Source organism: Scomber japonicus, chromosome 11, assembly GCF_027409825.1.
Source record: "Scomber japonicus isolate fScoJap1 chromosome 11, fScoJap1.pri, whole genome shotgun sequence".
NCBI lineage: Eukaryota > Metazoa > Chordata > Actinopteri > Scombriformes > Scombridae > Scomber > Scomber japonicus.
In genome coordinates, this window is record NC_070588.1 from 23,135,631 (window position 1) to 23,158,626 (window position 22,996).

Below are 22,996 nucleotides of genomic sequence, written 5' to 3' on the forward strand. Positions count from 1 at the left end.
ATTATTCACATTAAAATGAAAGATAGAAACAACTACTGCACCATAGAGAGATCATCTGGAAAAGGAAGGGGGAAAAAACTGAAACAAAAAAAATGTTAAAAAAAACAGTCTGCTTCTAATTACATCTCAAACTGGTGACTTAACTTTTTATTTTGGCAGCTTTCCCCACTCCAGCTCCTGCCCAGGACTGTGTCTGAGAGTCAAGACTAATCAAAGGCACTTGTATAGAGAGGACTGTTGGCCTCTGAAGGGATTGAGCTAGTTCAGGCCAGCCTGCTGCTCTTTCTCTCCTTCTCTCATTTTCTTTCCCCCTCACTCTCTCTTCCTGTCCTGTCTGTTTAAGGAGGGAAAGATTGGGAAATTCCTTCAAGCTACTTTACTTCAGGTTTCTGTGGGATTTAAACATGCACACTGAGGCTTTGGTACAGTCCATGTTAGTGCCGTTGTTTCTGATTCTGCTCTCTTCTGTGGAGGACACTTTGTTACAATCGGTGAGGTGAGTTTCCACAGCTTTGTTTTTTTTCTTATTTATTTTGGGGTGAGCCTAGAGAGTAAGAAGGAAGAGGGAGGTACATAGTTTTGCTGACAAAGACAGCATTTGGAGAGTGCAATGTGTGAAAGTTTAGGACTACCTATATATGTAGTTTGTGCTTGAAGTTTTTTTTGTGCAGTTTCTTTATGCTACTTTTCTTGCCTGTCTTAATGCTGCGTGCCAAGTCATATAGTCATAAAAGTCCGCTGCTCAGTTTCTATTATTTAAAGTTGCAGAGCACTTTTTTTAAAACTGAAGGGCACAGATTTATTTCCACTTGGACACCTCACAAATTACAACTATCCCCTACCCATACAATGTTATAACAGCTTTCAAGGTCATGGATTTGGTGGGAAGGAAGCTTGAGTGACATTTTGGCTGGAAGGGGGGATTATGTTTTTCAAAAGCGTTTACTGAGCAATGAACAATATTGAAAAAATAGGGAAATCCCAAATCTGCACATGTTAACACTACATTTATGCAAAATTGCAATTACAGTAGTAACCTTTTGTACTATATACTTGTTTTTTTTTTATTTTATTATAAAATCATAAATATTGACTTAGCGCCTAATACTGTGGAACTTATGATACACGTCTTGTTGAAATTGGCTTCAATATGAAGGATAAAGATTAATTTCTGTTTTTCTTGGCCTTCAACTGTACAGTGGATCCCCAGCCAGCCAAACTGTAAATGTTGCCATATGATTCAAGCTTAACTCAGCTGTAGAGGGGGTGTTTACTCCAAGCAGGTGCACCATGCCTGTGTATGTCATAATGTACAATGCATAGTATTTATTGGATAGCAGTGGCAAAACCCACACATACAGTACTTAAACACAAAAATCATCAGCACCTGAGAATCCAGGTGATTACAGTGTTTTCCTCTGTTTTCCCTCTGTTCATCCAAATAAGATCTACCTTTTTCATTACCAGTTATGTCATTATAACAAATTGACAGTGAGAAAAATGATAGGTGTGAAACACTCAATAATGAAGATTATGCATTTTCACCACATTTCCAAGAACACAAGCGAAGACCTCTAGTCGGTTCTGTTCTGTACTGTACTTAAAAATACTTGACCCACTAGATATCAACAGCACAGTTAGACGATTTCAACTTGACTCACAGTAAAAATATATAACCTTTATTCATCTACACACTGGCTTTGTCCTTTACTAGGCCCTACAGTTTAAGGGACAAAACAAGCTCCAGGGAGCAACACCAGGCTGTGCGAAGACATCCGCAAAAAGGCTTTAAAACAGTCTACACATACTTATATAGAATAATGGATAAAACAGTACATAGGTGCAATATGTATTGTTGTTTCTCTGATACTAAATGTAATTTCTAATAGTACCAGTATAAAGCATGGTAATATATTACAGGACCAGTTGCAACTTCAATCAAAGATTTTTATCAATTTGCATTTTAAGAATATCACAGACTGTTTAGTTAGATTGAGTTGTATGAAAATATTTTGCTTTTCCCTTGATTATTTTTAGACTGCGGACACTGACCAGTTATCTTTTTTCTTATGCAGAATTGTACATGTTGGTAGTCAGGTGGCCATTACTGTATCTGAAGTGTCTGTATTTTGTGTTTTCGATTTAAAAAAAATAATTAATTCATCAGGCCGCTTTTAGCAGTTTCTGACTGAAGCTATTAGGCAGCATTAGTTGGATTAGGATTGTAATAGGCTGCTCAATGATCATACTGACACATTTTGCCTATAGTCTTATTCCATTCCGCTGGCAGATAGGATGCTCTTTTGTAACTCTTTTCTTGTATTTGTATATTTTTGCCACAATAAAACATAATAAGGCTCATACTTATTGGTGACACTTTTATTTGGAAGAACTGGTTTACTTTGATATTGATTTCATCAATTTGCTCTCATCTGCTGATGATGATAATGTTTGCAATGCCTCCCCATATATAAAAGGCAAATCCAGTACTTTGAGTGCCATCAGCATTTTATTGGAGCTCTCTACAGTGTGACATCAACATCAAGAATGATGGACAAATGATGGATTTGATACCATGATTTCATTCCCTTCAATGAACAAATGGCTTGATTGAACAGTGCCACTGAGTTTTCTCAATGAGTTCAAATGGCTTCTTTGATAGAGCCCTGAGATGTACAGTGTCAGAAGGACATACTGGGAGACTGACAGGAACATAGTTGGACTCACCCAGTGCAGATAAGGATTTTGAGACTAAATATATTATGTGAAACATCAGTGCCACATAAAAGCATTCCCTGATCTGCTTTAGGGTGATGTGCTACAGTACAACCATTACTTGTCCAATTTTATCTGGCCAATTTACTTAAAACAAGTAGCCAAAGGAGATGGCCAATCAGGTGTCTCTTCAGACATAGTTACACAACCATTAAAATGCAGTTGAAATTGCTACCAAAAATGTAAATTTGTTCTCTGACTCCATCAGCATCAGCATTTAATTGGACCCTCAGCAATTAATATGCCCTATTTTCTTAGCTTACCTAAGAAAAAAGCTGCAGTTAGACAAGGCTCCCTCTGCCAAAAGCAGGAGAGATTCTAGGCTTGTAAAGTGGAGGTAGGGAGAATGCCAAACTCCCTGATTTTTGGTTATCAAGCACTGAGGCAGTTGTGCTATTCAGATCCTTTACTTAAGTAAAAGTATCAATACAGCAATGTCAAAGTACTCCATTACAACTAAAAGTCTTGCATGAAAAATCCTACTAAAGTAGAAGTTGTAATCTGCAACCTCACCACTATATGCCAGCAATTCCTACATAATGCACCTTTAAAGTATTGCTGTAAAAATAGTGGTTTGGTCCCTCTAACTGATATATTCTTATACATGACATCTTTAGATTATGAATACTGGGACAACAGTGTGTAAGTAGCATGTTACTGTTGTAGCTGCTGGAGGTGGGCTAGTCTATATTACTTTATATACAGTTAGCTGGTTTTGTCCAGTGGTTTCCAACCTAGGGGTCTGGCCCCTACAAAAGGTCACCAGATGTGCGAGATCATTTACAGGAGAGGAAAGAAAGAAAAACAATATTGTAATATACAAATCTGTTTACAATTTTTTGGAATTTCTCTTATCTTTGATTTCAGGTGAAATATTGGATCACTTTAACATGTATTGAAGTTAAACCATTTGAAAAAACAACACTATTTTGTAGAGCTGTTAACAACTCACAGACATGTAAAATGTGACCCTGACTACAGAGCATCACATGCCTAAAAGGTTAAAAACCACTGATATCATCTTTAACAATGTGTTGTATTTAAAACCTTTATCTGAGTAAAAGTAGACAGTTATAATGGAAATACTCAAGTAAAGTACAGGTACCTTCAAATTGCTCTTAAGTAGGCCTACAGTACTTGAGTAAATGTATTTCACTTTCCACCACTGCACAGATAAGGTGGCTAAACTGTGCCGGGGCAGTGAGAGAGATAGAGAGGCCTGAGATGGGAATATCCCCACCATCATTGTTTTTCTTGCTATCTTCTAGATTGCATTACTCTCATCATGACAAAGTCCCAGCATTGCTGAGGCTGAATCAGGGAAAGTATCCAACAGAATATACAAACAACCCTGGCAGCAGCATTCCAAGCTCATAGCATATGTAGCATTCCTGATGGGCATCAGCTGAGGCTGGAGCAGGAGGGGTAGCATGAAATGGTAGAGGCGGTGGACAAGGTCTCATGCTTCACCGCAGAACAGTGTCTTGTTATCATGAGAAAGAGCTATCATCCCGATGAGCAAGTAGTTAAAAATTCAGTGCGCTGCCCGACAGATAAGGGTGGTTAAGCCTAAAAAGATAATCAGTGAGTGAAATGGAACTTGTATAATCTCCCCATGACACATGGCACACATACACGTTGTGTATTTAATTTAATGGGAGTGACCAGAACACTTGATCTGTTGATTATTTAAAATGTGTCTACTGTTCTCAAACTGGACAGCTTCCCCTTATCCAGAGAGGGTAGGAATAGAAAAAGAATGTCAGACATCATCCAAATTAAACAAATCTTACTGAGAAACCCCATAGAGTAAAAACAAAGCTCAGCAACAGCAGCTGGACTGTACTCAATGAAAGGTGAAGGTGGTTGTCTGCTATTTGATCTCTTCACATTCTGTTCCAAGGCATTTTGTTTTTTCTTTTTATAGACCAAACAAGCGGACCATGCTCTGAGAAGTTTCTCCATCGTGTGCTTCTTTTTCTTCATGTGCAATGCAGACAATTAAAAAAAGAAGTTTAAATGAATTATACTTCTAGTGCCCAAACCTGTATCATAATGATATTAATATAAGGAAAATAATGGATTACTAGAATGTTTGTATTCTTACTATAAAAACTATACATACTTAACATGTTGAACAGGTTCTTGTTGGTGTATGAAGGTAGACATTCCTGGTACATCTGAGCTTTGCTATTTTCTTTGAAAAAGCAAAGCACATTTGACCCTTAGTACATTCCACAGCTGCATTACAACTGACCCTTTTTTCTTTTTACCAGCCAGGTGGGTGGTGTGTGTAAACTATCCACAGAGTCATCCCTGCGCCGCTGCCGGACACCTGATGGCAAGGTCTGCAGTGGGAGGGGCAAGTGTGACTGCGGCATCTGCTTCTGTCAGGCCCCAGATCCAGGGAGATTCTATGGGCCTAGATGCGAGTGCCACGACTGGGTCTGCGCCACACACAATGGGAAAACTTGCAATGGTGCGTACAGTGATAGAGTGACATATAAAACAAAACCAGATAGTTTGGTGTTATAATGAGGAGTTAAACATCTTGTAACATTGCTCTCTGTTTTTTATTGGTGTATTGCCTTTCAAAAGTTTGGCTGCCCATGTGTTTAAAAATGTCTATCACATGGCTCCACATATTTTAAATGACTTGGGTATGGTTGTTAGTGATGGGTCAATAAGTGATGCACCAGATCCGCTCAGAGAAACTTGGTTAATAGATTCTCCAGCTGAGGTTTTGAGTCTGCCAAGTGCTGGGAAAAAACTGAGAACTTAATGGTGCTTTCCAAAAACCTAGATTTTTTCTTAATACATTCATTTTTATACGATTTCATGTGGGCAACCATGTATTTCACAGACCTGGAGTGGATTTGGAGTACTTTGGTTTTATCTTTTTTTTTCTTTTCTTTATTGCCTAATCAGAGGCGTGGCAGTGCTGTGTCTTTGACAGGTTATATCACCACGGCACTACTTCAAAGAATTTCATTGGTAGAAGACAGCAGGCTGGTTCACACATGCATTAGCTTTTGTTCAGAGGCTTTGAACTTAGCTTGTTGCCTGAAATGTTACAACACTTGAGTATGAATGCACACTCAACAGAACAGAGAGCAGGCTTATGAAATATTCTCTACCCTGTGCAAGATGAACTTAGTTGCTAATTTATTTGTATTCCTTGTGAAAACTATTGTAATAACTAACAGCAATAATAATGGTAAACTAAAAATATAATACATCAGCCCTGCCCTGTGTTAATCCTTTCTGCATGAGAGGTTTTAGATGACTTTACAGTGTTTTTATAAGCTGTAGTGTGCGGTGTGTTTTTTTGTTGATTCAATAGTTTTTATATTAACAAAGGAATAGCTTATAGTGACAAACCCACTAGAATTAACATCAAATTCTGCTGTTTTTAGTTCTGCTTTGAGTTTATAGCCTGCAACCTCACTATTTTGGTTCACTCTCTCTCTCATCAGCGTCACTTTCAGCTGCAGCAGACAGCTGTTCTCAGCAGAATAAGTTTTGATAAACTCATTGCACATTACCTTCCCAGCAACAAACGGCAGGCAGACAAATTTAGCAACTGGCAGGCAAACATAGTGGAGCACTTAGATGCTGAATAACCTGATATGTCTACAAATATAAAATGTTGTGGAGCTCTTTTTGTAGCTTTCAAAACAGGGCTTAGAGAAGATGGAACATTGCACTTAGTACATTTACCAGTTGACCAGACATGACTGGTAAATGTGTAAAAAAGTGACTGATTACACATTTGCAATAATAACTTTATAAGGTAATAGTATACCAATGTTCAGCCTGTTGCGATGCCCACAACTGGCCAAAAAAAATGATAAATTTACGTTCTAAACTGTGTTGATTCAGCTGGAGTTGTTTTTGGAGACTGTAGTTTGTGGCTCTTTAGAATATTACTATGTTTCTAATTTTCAGTCTACCTTCTTTGATATAAATGGGGCATACCAACCCAAATAAACACCCCTCAGTGTAACATGATGCAATTCAACAACATCACAATACCATGAAATTGAATCAACACCTCCCTGAAACAGTTTCAACAAAAATCGGACATTCTCTCGCTCTCACAAAGGTAGACTTTATTACAGGGGTATACTGTATTAGTTTAAGCTAGGTGCACCTAGTAAAAAAAAATTGGTAGAGCATAAACACACATAAAGGTCACTGGTTGTGACCTGTTACCAAGACTTACCAGACATTTATTAGGTAACAGTAGCATGCTCCTCCTGGAAGATGGTAAGCGGGTGCCTGTATGTGTTGATATAAGAGAAAAGAATCTTTTTGTTGGATGTGCTCTGTGGACATTGGGCTCTGAGTGTCAGGGTTTAATGGAGATATGTGTGCATCGAGATCAGGTCTAATGGAGATATGTGTGCATGTGTGTATGTGTGTATGTGTGTGTGTGTGTGTGTGTGTGTGTGTGTGTGTGTGTGTGTGTGTGTGTGTGTGTGTGTGTGTGTGCACGTGATGGGCAGAGTGATTTATTTGGGCAGACAAGTTGGCTGCTGTGAGGAGCTCATTATGGTTCAGCAGTCTGGAGCGAGAAGGCCCTGCTTCAGCCTGATAATGGAGTTTCACTCACTGCTACACAGACTGCAAATGGAACCTAGATGCATCAGAGGAGGGATGGGTTTTCACACCCAGACACACAATCTACACACGTATGCACACACACACACGTACACACGTACACACATATATGATCAGGCTCATTCTCATGGTGTAATACTTATAAGCACACACATATATGTACAAACGGCCACATACTCACACAGTCACATGCATCTAGGTGCAGCAATTATATTCAAAGCATATTGAGAAGAATGGGCCCACCCCTCCTCCCCCATTGTTCAATGGTCCATGCAGCATGCATGGTCTGCTGTCTAAGATCGGCAGCCAATTTCTCTCCCCACGGCTCCCTTATCTCTGCCTCTCACAACTGCCCACTGATAAGATCCAATCGATTTTTCTCCTTAGGGATAAACTGTGTGTTTTTCCTTTCCAAAAAAATGAGATTTTCTGGCATTGAGATGTTATTTTACCTTGTATAGCATTCATCACGCAAACCTATGCTAATTTGCATTTTTTCGAACATATCAACAAGTCAAGATGAAGCTGTGGATGATGCATTTTTTTTAAAGAATTATGTCTGATTTTTAAAGATAGATTTTTAAAATCTATGTTGAAATGTTGTTGTCATTGTTGTTGTCTGTTGTTCCATTGAAGGAAGACCAGCTGAAATAATTTCAAGTTCATTTTTGTCATTGCTGTGTAGGGCTGCATAGTCAATTGTATTTCCAAGTGAACGCAAGAATGCCTTCTGTTTGAAATGAGTTATTGGTGCTTTCTGTTAGGCTTGCATGGTCTTTCCTGTTACTGCGTGGGTTTTTAGCAGATACCCATGTCAGTTGAGGTTGAAGCTCTAAATTTATATACTCATGTGTTTGTCTATGTATACAGTATAGACTAGTCCAGGGTGTTCTTGCCCTATTCAAAGCTGGAGGTATTATGGAGGCCTATGGCATTAATTCATGTACTGAAATATCCCTATTCTCTGTGGGTGTGATTAGGAGAGCATAAATGTTTTATTCTGAGCAAAAAAAGCATATTATGTTGTTATTATGTATTGCATAATTTTCCTTGGAATAATAGCTGCAGTTATAATCCTCTTTTAATCATTTTTGGTCAGTTTTTGCGATCCCATACATATATCTCAATTCATAGAATTACCAATAGCAATTACCATGTAAACCTATAGTGTACATTATTCATGCTATGTTAAAGAACATTAAGGATATCATTGACCTTTTCAATGAGAATTTACCCTGGTAAAAATACAATGTACCTTTGCAACCAGCAGCTGCTCCTCCCACGCCATGAATCTATTGCATGCATGGTGAGACAACAGCAAAGTGGTCCTGTGAATGGATTGTTTAGCAGAAGGGCAAAAAACATTTTGATTATACCATGTTCATTTCTTTATTCTAAGGCCAATGCCATAGTACACTACTTCAGACACATTTCCTCTACCACTGTGTATTATTTATGCCATATTTTCTATGATAAGACTAAAAACAACATCCATTTCATCACAATATAATATAACCTATTTATTGTAAAACCAACCAGTAACATTGGAGCTTTAATTGAGTAAGTATTGATTCTATGGGATTCTTTCAAAACACTGAGGCTAATTCATGTTTTTTCAACCTCCGGCACATCCAATATTGCAGCAGAGCAGTGTGACGATGACCTGGACCAACATCTGTTCACCAACTGTCCACTGTTTGTGTTTATTTGTTCCTGCTCTGTGTCCCTCATCCCATTTTAAAACATGAGCTACAGCTGTATGAGAAAAACCTCTATTAAGTTATGAAGTTTGAAGTTTTCAAATATTCAATGCTATTTTTCAGTGTTTACAGCTATTTTATATTATGTAATTTCTGCAACATTCCCTTGATTTCAGAGATAAGGCTCAACGTGGCAATGTTTCCTCTTTGCCTTTCACAGCCTTCCCTCTTTTTTTTCCCTCACTGATGAGCCACGTGAAATCTCTTCCTGACTCTGTTTCTCTTCCTGTGCTCAACTCAGGAAAGTGTTTTCCTCTGGTGTGCGTTCAGACAGAATCTGCAATTTATTGTCTTTTTCCATTGTCAGAACACAGAGGGTGTCCTAGGGTGCTGCACGCTAACATTGTCACAGATGGGAAAAAAACCCACTGTATAATCAACTTGTTAATAATTACTATTAATATTACAATACTGAGTAGCATTAGATTATATCTGACTGAACCCCTTAGTGAGCAATCATTATCGTCATTGAAATACAATGACTCATTTATTTGAACTTGTCTTCATTAGAGTTTCTTGTTATAACAACGCCTTAATAGTGCATAAATTGCTCGATCAAGCGGGGGTCAACAGTTCTTTCTGCATCTCTTGTAACAGCTACCACCACCCCAGCCACTGATGTGGCTTGAGGCAGAAAGCCAAGTATGTCTGCAATCCAGAACAATCTGTAACTTTATGATTCTGGCAGACTTTATCATATGCGTGTCCTTCTCACCCTATCTCAAAGGAGCAGTTGAAATGGGGAGGTGCAAGCATGAAAGCGAAAACTCTCTTCCCCCTGATGGATGGTTGGGGTCCTGTCAGAACACATTTTAGCCTCTCTACCACTTTCTCTCTCCCTCTCTCTCTCCCTCTCTCAGGCTATGGGTTTTCAGACCCTCTGTTCTTTTCCTGGCTTATCCCCCAGCCTCTGTGCCCCCTGCCAGAGTCAGAGACGAACCCACTCGAGGGGATGTTATGTCAGCAGCACATACAGTAAGAAGTCAATTGGCCAGCGCTGTTTCAAATCAAACTTCTCCAGATGGACTTTCCGTCAGTATTACATAAGCTCTGCTGCAGCTTCCAGTATAGACACATTATACACAGATGATATAAACTAATCATGGGAGAACAACTCTCTAATGGCAGTTACTGCCCAAAGTGGCTAATAGATTTTAAACATAATTTCTGTTGATTTCCCAAAGAGAGAGAGTCAAGAAAAAAAGAGAAAAAAAGAGAATATATGGAAACAGTGGAATGCAGTCTCTGAGCCATTACTGCCCATTAATTTGTTCATCTCTCTTTTTTTCTAGTACATATTTTGATGCTCTCATTTAGATATTCTGAGCTTTGCTGGGCTATGTGCCTGTGTGGTGAGTCACCTAATGATTCCAGTGTGGGCTGTAAGGAGAAAAAGCCACTTAAGTCTGTCCAAGTCTACTAGTCAAAGGCAATTTAGATTTGGACCCATTAGAGCTCCCAAGATTTCATGCCGCAGGAACAAGTGCTTGTACAATGCTGTGGTCATGTCTTGAGTAGGTTTTAAAAAAAATCTTGATGAAATTACAAAAGTTGAGAATTGATTGCAGTATGGAGAATGATAAAAACTTTGAAGATGAAAACAGGAGTACCTCATTCTGAAGGCAGCGCACACAACGAATGAGTTATTACCTGAGACAGGTGTCTCCTAGATCTTTTCCACAGAACATGACATGCTGTCGTTTTACGCTCCACAACCCACAGCGAGAGGACAGCAAGGAAGTATAATTACTCACCGAAATGAGTATCATGTTTTGGTGAGCATGATCTAAACAAAGTAAGTGGAGAAATGTCATTTGATGAGGAAACATCAATATGAAATTAGCACAGAGACATTGTGTATAGTATGTAATGTATAGTTTTGCTCGAAATTGAAAAGTAAATTTATATCTCAGTATGGCGCTAGATTATCTTGAATATAAGTGATAAGGCATTGTGTATTTACAGAGAGTAAATTACTTTTGGTATTTGCTTCTAACCGAGCAATAACTCAAGATTGCTGAATTATTATTGTGATCCATACAAACTTATTACCTTGTTTATCTCCCTCTCCATGTTAAATTTTCTTTGCAGAGGCAAGTTAAATTCTGATCCTGAAATTAGTTTGCTGTATGAGTCACCATCCTTTCCTTAACAGCACTTAATCATGGTAACGCAACATCACCTGTTATTACAGCCTCTGATGCTGGCACAGATGCACCATCTCCCCGGCCCCTTATTGGATGTTTCTGTGCACTAGTCGGGACCTGATTGGCTGGGTGTGTGTGTGTCCAATGGAGGAGCGTGGGAAGAACTCTGACACCCCCAAGCCACAGAGAATTACTGCCCAGGAAAGATAAACTGTCGACAAGACAGGCACCTTCCCACACACTTAAACTTTCGCCTTGCAGACAAAGAGGGGCCATTTTACATGTCAGAGTGATTGTCAACCACAGATTAATGGCTAGTAGGTGGCAGTGACGTTGTAATATTCTGCTGAATTAAATTGGAAATAGTTTAATTCAATTCTGTTTTACAGCTATTGTGTGGCTGCTCCCATCTGGGAGACTGATACAGTACATTTAAAAAAGGGTGTCAGCACCTCCAAAGTTATTTAGATTGTGTTTGTGTCTGTGCCATAGTGTCTATTGAAATAGGCCCACTGTTGCTGTGGCCTGCAGATATATTTACATGGCCTTATTGATTCAAGAACCACCAGTAACAACAAATTAGGTCTTAATGTATATGAGTGTTATTCTGGATGAGAAAACACATCCAGTGTAGACAGTGAGTAAGAGAACACAATGCACTCATGGCTTTATAACATTATTTCTAGTCAAGCATAGCAATAATATTGAATATGGAACATTGTGTTATTTTTTTGAAATATCTTTATATTTGCTCAGTAGTGCAGTTCCTAGTTCCTAGTGTCACAGTGGTATTCAAAATGTTAATTGCATTGTATAGACAGCCTGCAAGAAACGCAAACTACTTTTTGACAGTTTGTATGAAGACAATTATATAAAAGATTGAGCTTTTTGTGTGTTTTGTTATTTCCAAAATGATCTGGTCTCTGTAGTGCATTCTTTAAAGTGCACTTCCCATAGTCTTCTTTTTCTTGAACTTGTTAGTAAGTGTCCCCTGAGACCTATTGATAATGAGGATAGACAGGGGACTTGCCTGCTGTTAATGACTGATGGATAGCCCTTGAAAAGGACACCACATTTACATGATGAACGAGTCAGGAGAATGATTGAATGTGACATACAAGGCCCCTTGTTGCTAAATGCAATGGACGCAACATTTATAATAACTTGTCAGAAGCCTTCATTTGCATCATGTGATTCCTCCTGTTTTTTATATTGCTCACTACAGCCTGCTGAATGATGAGAAATAGTGTAGCCTCTGAACACTGAACAAGGTAACGCTCAGACTGAGTGATTGATGAGGAAGCCAGTATATCATCTGGAAATGTTGTAACAGGGATGTACTGCAAATAGACTTCAAAATATAAAGAAACACTGCACTGCCCGCTTGCTTACCATGTGTATGTGTATTCATCTCAAAGGAGTTGTATGATATCTCATTATGACATTCATTAAAACAGAATTTCTTCAGAGCACATTGGGTCCCTCCTGGTGGCGCAAAGCCATCATATCCATTTAACACTCATGTATCCTGGTGTTCATAGAGCGATTTGAATGCTTTTCAACACTGATAAACAGCATGTGGTGTGCTGTGTTTCCCTGTCAGACCGTGGCTACTGTGACTGTGGGATGTGTGAGTGTGATGAAGGCTGGTACGGAGATGCCTGCCAGTTCCAGGAGGAGTGTAACCTACCCAACAAGAAGAGCAAAGAGCTCTGCAAAAACCCACAGGGGGTGGTCTGTTCCAACCGAGGTACTGCAGCTACACACAACACACACACACACACACACACACACACACACACACACACACACACACACACACACACACAATGAATCTGTGTTGCACAAAAAACATTAAAGTGTTCAGAAAAAGCTGCATTCATCCCTGCATTGTATTTTTAGAAACACATGCACAAATATATATGTCATATAACACTCATATTTTGATATCACTTTCTGAAGAGTTTATTTCATGATGGTTAAAGGTTGTACAGTACTCACATAGATCAATAGTAATAATTACTTTTATAGATCTTAAATCCTTCTATTACATTGTCATCATTCCTATTTTCTCTCGCATGCTTGGGCTCTAATTGTTCTTTGTTTTTTTGTTCCTTTATTGTTTTGTTCTTTTTCTTTATGTTGTCTTTGATCTACTCTTGTTCAGTCTCATTATCAGCTTGTGAATCAACTGTGAAGCAATTTGAACTACATTCATATTTATGAGTTTGTATAAGTTTGATTGATTGATTGATTGATTGATTAAATACATTGAATGTTTAGAGTTTGTCCTCCTTAATGGCATACTACTGGCCTATAAATAAGTTAAAAAGTCAATTAATTACAATTGATAAAGCAGTTACAATTCATAAACTCCTGATGAAGCATACCCCCTTATAAAGTGAGAAATATTAATTTCAGTTATGGCAGATACTTATACCTGCTAAAAGGCCAGAGCGTTTTGATGCACAAAGCATTGGTACACAGGTACACACACTGTGAGGGGTTGTTTTCCAAGTACTGACAGCCCATCACCCACCTGAGCTTAACCTCACCACTAGCTCACGATGCCTCCAGCTAAATGATGGATGAATGTATATGTGTGTGTGTCTGTGTGAGCATGCACTGTACAGTATGTGGCCTGCTTGAGTGTAAATGAATGCAAATATATTCACAGCATGTAGTTGTCTAGCCTTCTGTCCCTATAGCGCATCATTCAGAAAACTCCATCACACACCCACTCACACACAAACACACCTCCACAACCTTCACTAGTCAGACACCGATCTCACACATGATGCTCAGACAGTGCCTCCCATGCACATCTGCAAACCAGCTGGGTTCTTGGTCTTAAAGTGCATTGCATCAAAAAATACACACATATGAGAGATCCCTTGAGAATTAATTCATACTTGGTCTCACACGCAGCATCATAATCTCACATATACACTACTATACTCATACACAAACACCACTATACTTTCTCACACACACTACTATACTCATACACAAACACCACTGTACTCTCTTACACACACTACTATACTCATACACAAACACCACTATACTTTTTCACACACACTACTATACTCATACACAAACACAATACTCTCTCACACACACTACTCTCTCACGCACACACACACATACACTCTAATATACCCACACACAAACACTACTATACTCTCTCACACACACTACTATACACTTGTTGTCAGATACCCCTTTTCCACCGAGCTGGAGCCAGTGCTGGTTCGGAGCTAGTGCTTAGTTGGTGCTAATCCAAGCACCTCTGACGAACCCGTTGCTTTTCCACCGGCAAGGAGCCACGCGATTATGTCACTGTATAACATAGCCAGCGCGCGCCTGTGAAGCACTTCCATGATTCACCAGTGAGAGGCAGCAACATGGCGCAAGGCATCTAGCCTGCCGGAAACGAAGAAGAAGAGGAGGAAGAAGAAGAAGACGACTGCTCTGGCAAAAAAATGATAAAAATAGTACTTTTAATATAATCTTTAAATAATCTTCAACCCTCTGTAAATGCCACGCTAGTCAGCTAATGAACGTTATCCCCGCTAGTCTGCTAATAAACATTAGCCCCGCTAGCCGGCTAATAAGTGTAAACCCCGCTAGCCGGCTAATAAACGTTAGCCCCTCCCCCAGCCCGCTGATGTAAGCGGTTCTTTCTTTAGACCAGCAAGCGTTGGTGCTTGCTCTGGCTCCGGTTCTGAGGCTCGGGCCTGGAGCTTTGGTGGTAGAAAAGTAAAGAACCGGTGCTTAGTCAGGCTCTGGCTCCGAACGAGCACCAGCTCCAGCTCGGTGGAAAAGGGGTAAGAGACTATAGCAGTATGTGTGAGAAAGTATAATTGTGTATATGAGAGAGTATAGTAGTAACTTTGTGAGAGTAAAGTAGTGTATTTGAGAGAGTAGTAGTACATGTGAGAGAGTATAGTAGTGTCTTTGAGAGAGTATAGAAGTGTTTGTGTATGAGTATAGTGGTGTACATGTGATATTATGGTGTTATGTGTGAAACCAAGTATGAATTATTTCTCAAGGGGCCTGTCACACACATGCACAATCAATAACATATTACACACACACGCAGACATATAGTATATGTAAATACGCTTAGACTGTGGCTAAAGCTGGTATCTTTATTAGGCACATGCCACTGTGGCAGCTGCATGTGTGACAATAAGGACAACAGGGACCTGGTGACGGGACGTTTCTGTGAGTGTGACGACAGCGAGTGTCTTGATGAGGACACCGGAGAGGTGTGTGGAGGTATGCCCCAAAGACCCTCTCTCAACCCCTCACTCTTCCACCAAAACAGAACACACACTATAGTTTAATATGGGTTATTCAAAGACAGTCCATTCTCTTAGTCTCTCTTGATCTATTCCTTCTGTCATGTGTTAGCTGCTATATGGTACTGACTGCAGTAATCATCTGTTTGAATTACTATGTTAAAGGAATACTGCCACTATTTATTCATCTGCTGTCTTACTAAGGGTTAGAGAACACCACTGACCTTTGCTAAAATCATCCTCTGAACTTGTCCAGTCAGCACTGAGTTAGCATGATATAGTGTAGCTGTCAGTTATATTTTGCAGGATTCTCATTTTCAAACCAGTCAGCTGGAGGCACCAAAAGTCAGCTGAAGAAGGAGTTTCACTTACTATTAATTAGTTTGCTAGCTGCAGCTGATAAAATTTGATTATTTCAGCTGCTGAAAATTGAGGCTTGTTTTAGTCAAATTATTTCTGAAATAAAGCTTCTTCTTTTTTTCCAAAATGACTGCAATTATAGAGTGTCTAATCTGCCACATTTAATGTTGTGAACTGCATGCAAAAGTGAAGTAACAGAGAGCTTAGCAAACAGTAAATTAATCCACAGCCGGCTGCACCACCTATTTGTAAGTTCAAACTTAGGCTAGTTATGATTTAAGTGTTTACTGAGTGGGGATTTTTATGTTACTAAATTAAAACTGGCTAGTCTGTAATAAGTAGTAGTTATAAAGAGATTAGTTACTGAATATATACACCTAACTGTCAGACACCTGCATAACCTAACTGAAAGAACCAACTAGCAAAACTAATGTTTGCATACTAGTATGTAACCTGTTTGGATTGAAGACTTATAGAGGTAATATCACTTTACTTTACATTTCCCTCAAACCCCTCAAATGACAGTAATAGTGGTTAGGTTAGTATAATCATATATTTCCCTCTCACTGTAAACTGCATACAAACTGCTGTTTATAAAATACACACATTTCTCTAGCTAGTATTAAACGATACGTTCACAAAGGATTGGCAGTTAAGTTTATAATATCTTTCAGACTGTAAAAGTGTTATTTGGGACGACTTTTTAGCGCCAGTCCACCAAATCTAGCATGCTACAGTGATTTCCTATTGGTTGCTTCATATTGGAAGGCACTACAGATGTTTCCTAGCAACCAATTTACTTATTACTGATGTGTTTACTAGAAAATACATTTCATACATTTTATTTGTGCAACGTGATTGAGTAAATCAATAATTTGAGACTAGTAGTGTAGTTATCAATTTAAGAGGAACTTTACACACAAACTTTGTGATGGATTCCCGATCATAGCTGGTTCAACCCAGTCCACTCTGTTACATCTTCCCTTAGCACAAACGCAGTAGGTGGGAAAAAAGTTTCAAGAAAACTAGCCTCCTATATATTTAGGATTTGAATACCGCTGAAGATGGATAAATCCATTAGCCATCATCTGTTGGTCAAGAATCAACTCTGTAAGCTAATGTCTCCCTAAACCACAGCATATCATTTCATAGTTTCCAGTATGTTGAGTACATAGTTTGCTGTGGAGTGCTTGGTGGTGTCAAGTTGGTTGTTTCCTCTGCGTCTGTGTGTTCTTGGCTAAACACACAATCACCTTTACATTAAAGGTACCAATATGAAATATATATTTATCTTCTAATCTAACTGGTAAGACAGCAATAACCAAGTTGGTACAAGTTCATACAAAAATAATTTCCCATATGTGTCCGTCAATGGAAAGACTCTAAATGAGCATTATGCCTGACGTTTACACAATCTTAAGCTCATCATAAGAGAACACACTAACCTCATGTGTCCATTAAGGTTAATTGGAAAATAAATGTAGTGTCAATTGCATTTGATGGTGTTATAATCACTCTTTTATACCCCACAGGCTTTCCAGTGTCTGCATGTTAATTAACCATATATTGTTGTATTTTGAAAAAACAAGATATGAGAAATACATCAGTTCATTTGTGTTGTAAGTCTCATATAATAACAACTAAATGCAGTTAAAATATTTTTTCATTTGCATGTGACATGGAAAACCCATATCTTTTCTGATATGGGTTAGCAAATATATTATTAACATTTAGAGAATGAGTAGAAATCTGTTTGTCAACCTATAACAGTGACCGAGGTGAACTCATCAGTTGTTTTATGTGCATTCTCATCTGCTTCCAGGCCATGGCCAGTGTTACTGTGGAAACTGTTACTGTGCTGCTGGTTGGCATGGAGACAAATGTGAATTCCAGTGTGACATCAGCCCATGGGAAAGCAAACGGAGATGCACATCTCCAGATGGCAAAATCTGCAGCAACAGAGGTCTGTTTACCAGCTTCAAGGCCAGTAGACAGTGTACAGACTTGATGATTGTGTGGGATCATATTTTTTAAATATTATGTTTTGATAATTGATTCATTAATTAATTTTATCAGAATTTACATATGATACTGATATTTCATATTCATGAAATATAGAATAATACAGTAAATACAAAAACATAAATGCAGAAAATATTTACTATTTTTATGTCAGGAAAAAGTGTTTTTGGTAGTGAACAAATACTATATGTAAAAAATATGTAGTCCATAAAAATGTATAATCAAGGATCCACTATCAATTTATTATTAGCTCTGCTGTACTCTCTTTCTCTAATTTCTAGGTTTGTCCTCTAAAATTTCAAATCCCAGTAGAATGCAACATATTGGCTGCATTCAAAATCACTCCCTTGTTCAATGATTCACTACTCCCCAGACATGCAATAGTTTACACAACAGTAAGCAGTAAATTGAGAATTTGGACACTTACCCACTAACCCTCCTCACGTGCGTCAACACTATGGCTATAGAGTCCCACAACGTTAACTTTCACATTTATAAAATAAGATGCATTGGATTGTAGCATTGGTAGCAGAAAGTAATGTACATGTCATGGACAGTACTTTTTATATCGTGAATACATTTACACACAAAATTCTGACACTCACATAAAATGGTGGACAGTAAACATAACGCTCTACATAGTAAATATGGAGTGATTTCTCACAACCATTGACAATTTCAGTGGAAATGTGTTGCTAGGATACAGAAAACATTATAAAATGGAAATGTATTTCCTGTCTGTTATCTAGGATGATAATAAGAGGAAACATGCACTGTCCCTGAAGAACTGAAACACTAGAAGATGGTGCAGAAAAGAATGGAAGAGATATTTAATCTGGATTAAAAATGTAATTTTGTTTTGTCATAGCTGCAAACATTGTGATACATACCATATATTTGTTGGGGTTATTCCTCTCTAGCTCCTGAGGAGACGCTTATGAAGATCTGTTATCTTCTGTTATCCTAAATGCTTGATTTATTTTCAAATGTGTGTGATCACACTGAAATATTCCTCTCTTATAATGCTAATCTATATAAGTAAGTAGTAGTGGCAGAAATCAGTCTGCTAGCAGTGGATGTAGGGGATCAAAGGGGCTAACCATCATACACAAAATGAACCCTAAAACTGAAAAGAGATGAAATACTGTATGTGGTCTTATGCTAAGTGTGAAATATTAGTTCAGTGTGTCTTCTCTTATCTAACTATCATTGAAGAAATAAAGTCATCTTTGGCATCCACCTTTGAAACTGAGAGTAATACATTAAACATACATTGAAAAGAGAATGAAGAGAATAGACTGGTTAAAAGAAAATCCTCCTCATATAAATTCCACTGAAAGCCATCACAGTATGGTAGACAGTCAGACAGAGAAAAAGCTTCACTTACCTTGTTCAAGTGATCCTGTGGGATTTCAGTAAAGCTCTATGAAATTAATTACAGTGGACTGGCTGAGGGCTGGCTAAGTGGTAGGGCTAAATGGTAGGCTACACGGACAGTGAACCATTGCAGCCGAGCTGCAATTATGGTTAAGTGCACATCGGACACAGTATGAACAACCGCTGTGTGCATGGTGTAGTAGCCCATTGTACTCTTCTTTAGCATGGAAAAGGCCAGTCAAAGGTCTGACAATTCCAAGAGTAAAAGAACAAAGGAAATATGACTTTAAATAATATGAAACCGGTATCAATACTCTAAATAGGTGTTGTTTCTAGTGTTTCTATAATGGACCTGAACACATTTGTTAAAAAATTATTATTTTTTACTTGCTTTATTGGCTTGACATAATTTTCCAATTCAGTCAAAGCTGTTATATTTCATTATTGATTCCTTTATTGATCCCATTATGATACATTGTTTGGCTGGTGTAAAAAGAATCTATGCAGGTTTTATAACCATGTTTTTAATTTGATTTTCTTACACTCTCTGTTGTGGGAAAATGCTAAATTATAAAGAACACACCTCACAGCATATACATATCTCAAAAATGCAAATCATTACACTACTATACAATAAACGTGTAATATTAAATCAATTAAATGAACGAATGCTTGAGATTATTTTTCAAATTTGGGTCTGCCCATGTGGATGTAGTGTTAACAGTCTTGTAAATCAAATTTTGCACTAGATAAAATGCAGCACACCTGTAATGTAAACAGTCCCAAACCAAACCACTTCCCTACATGCACTGCTGGCAAATATGAAAGCAGTATTGTGACCATAAATACTATAAACCATAAATACCATACTATATTTCTTCCTTGCATCTATTTTGGTAATTTGAGCATATGCATTCACACATAAACTATTTTTTTTCCATCCAGCCCCATTTAAGAACCAGACAATTCCTCAGAAGTCAGACAATCTGGCTACTGATTATCATATGAACAATTCTCAATTCCCATCATCCCTGTGTGACATGCAACCATTTCGCTCTGAATTAATCCTCCATTAAAGCAATATGGAGATAATTCCCCGTGATTGTAGGGGATGGATCAAGGAGGATGATTATGTAGAAGATGGCAGATTTGATTTCATACAGTAGATGCAGAGATGTGAAGTGTTTCATATGAGCATGTGAAATGCCTTCCCCCTCTCTCTCCTTTATTTTGCTCAACAGTAGCCTTTATCTGCTGCTCACAATCTGAAATGAATGAGTGAATGATTTGACTGACTTAGTAGATAACTGTTTCATCCAAGCAAACTGTCAACCGCCTCAGCCTGTGAAGCTCACCTAGCCTCCTCATTGGAGCTAATAATACACTAACTGGCGTGCCGTCAAAATGATAACAGCCGCATAACGCTCGAGGCTAAAAACATGCATCCATATAGGATTTCTCGATCAAAACAATTTGACTCTGGGATAATATGGTTGCATGAAACTCACAGAAGAGACATCCCCCTTTTGTATGGAGAGGGAGGATGCTTATCCTGATTTTATATAACCTGTATAGAACATTTTTGAGCAGTACAGGTGCTCTAATATGCTATGGTGAGGCTGGCCTGTAACATTTGTGGCACACATAAAAGTGCATGGCTCTATAAATCCGGGGCTTCAGGGTTATGATGTGGTGAGCGAGACCAAACCTTAGGGCCAGGGGCCAGACACAGGCTTGCCAGAGCCCACAGGCTTGCCAGCTGGCCTGGCTCCCCTGGGGTTCCCCGTGCTCTGTCACCGCTGATAAGAAAAAATGGGATTTCCACTGGCTGCTGCTCAGCTGACACCCTGACTAAAATGTAAAACAAATGAGAAAGAAAGAGACAGACACAGACAGATACATAGATAAAGGAAGAAAAACTGAGACAGGAGGAAAAAGGGTATTTATCCTGTTGGCCGCAGTAGAAGAGTATATCCTCCCACTCCCGCCCACATCTGTGCAAGATGTTTTCTCCCATTTGTTTGATGTTTGCTGTTGATGTATTGCAGAAAAGAACCTTACAAACAATGTGAATTTACGGTTTATATGTTTGTGTTGGACTGTTTGTGTGGGTTTTAGGGACCTGTGTGTGTGGAGAGTGTAACTGTTATGATGTAGATCCCTCTGGCGACTGGGGAGATATTCATGGAGACACCTGTGAGTGCGATGAGAGGAACTGTCATGCGACCTACGACCGATATACAGACGACTTCTGCTCAGGTCAGCATGCTGTTTCTTCATTTGAGAAATACAGTCACAAATATGATGCATGTGCTGCTATCTCTAGGCGTATATACAAGCAGAACTGATTAGTGTAGTGACCATTTTCACCTTTGAGTTTCCTTGCCCTGAAGACCAACCAATACTACTTTCCCATCTGCTCTTAAAACTGGTGCAACTTTGCAGCTGTAAAAGTGAATTTTCTATCTAACATCATAATTATAAACTGGGTGAGATGTCAGAATTAATGAGCAAAATATAATGATTGTTATCACTGCACCTACAACTGATTAGAACTAATGATTTCTGCACCAGAAAAGTTATCTTTACATCCTCATCATGCACAGTCACACTTTGGTGCATAGCTTCATGTATAGTTTATTGTTTGTGAGAATACAGACACAATGCACATTTTAATGTTTTAAATCACATCTGTCTTAATCAGTCTCTCTCTCTCTCTCTCTCTCTCTCTCTCTCTCTCTCTCTCTCTCTCTCTCTCTCTCTCTCTCTCTCTCTCTCTCTCTCTCTCTCTCTCTAGTTGAGTAATCTCTCTGTATCCCTCAGGCTAGACCAGTTTAATTAATTCTGATCATCCAGCAGCTTAGAAAGGACACTGAATTCCTCAGCTCATCTCCTCACTTGTACCACATCCTGTCCCTTGTTTATTTTACTAGCTCCCTTGCTCTTCTGTCTCTCAAACCATCTCCCCCCTCTTCTCTACTCCATCACCTATCCAGCCCCCAACCCTGCTCAGTGTGCCCACTACACTAAATGCTGTATATATTTTTCTCTCCCTCTCTGTTTGCTTATTTTACTTTTACCTGTACACATCATCCACTTGGATTGACCTCTCTGCTTCCTCCACCTCTTCCTCTCTCCTCTTGGCAGGTCATGGCCAGTGTAATTGTGGCAGGTGTGATTGCAAAGAGGGATGGGCTGGAAACAAATGTGAGCATCCTCTGTCCTGCTCCCTGTCTCTGGAGAGCAGTCTGAAGAAGTGCAAGGGAACGTCCAATTTGCCCTGCTTCGGACGAGGTACCTGGTCTTCCCATCTGCTCCTGTTGCCATGGTTACTGCAGTAGGCCTGCACTCCGCTCTCACCTCTTGGTGTAAAATAGGCCATTTCCAGTTGTTCACATCTCTTAATCCATTCTTAAGAGGACCATTGAGGCACTAGGGTGCCCAGCAATCAAAAGGGGAAAGCATTTTAACCATCTTTGAATAGGAACCACAGTAACCACTGCATGATCTTATACTCATACATAACATTTACATGAATGTACAGGCATTTATTTTACTGTTCCTGTTCTTTTTTTATTTAATGGTCCGTGTTGTGCACTTGTGCTCATACCATTCATATTTATAT

General features: G+C 38.9%; 1 protein-coding gene across 2 annotated transcripts in view; it reads left to right on the forward strand.

Moving 5' to 3' along the window:
- Positions 1-238: 238 nt before the first annotated feature.
- The window catches only part of itgbl1 (integrin, beta-like 1), a 46,818-nt gene continuing 24,060 nt past the window's right edge, over positions 239-22,996 (forward strand). For both annotated transcript variants that reach the window (XM_053328676.1, XM_053328677.1), the window contains exons 1-7: positions 239-496; positions 5,052-5,254; positions 12,909-13,055; positions 15,467-15,589; positions 17,795-17,935; positions 21,490-21,630; positions 22,519-22,665. In XM_053328676.1, coding sequence (XP_053184651.1) covers positions 405-496; positions 5,052-5,254; positions 12,909-13,055; positions 15,467-15,589; positions 17,795-17,935; positions 21,490-21,630; positions 22,519-22,665 — 994 coding nt within the window. In that variant the 5' untranslated portion in view covers positions 239-404. The remainder of the gene's footprint in view (positions 497-5,051; positions 5,255-12,908; positions 13,056-15,466; positions 15,590-17,794; positions 17,936-21,489; positions 21,631-22,518; positions 22,666-22,996) is intronic.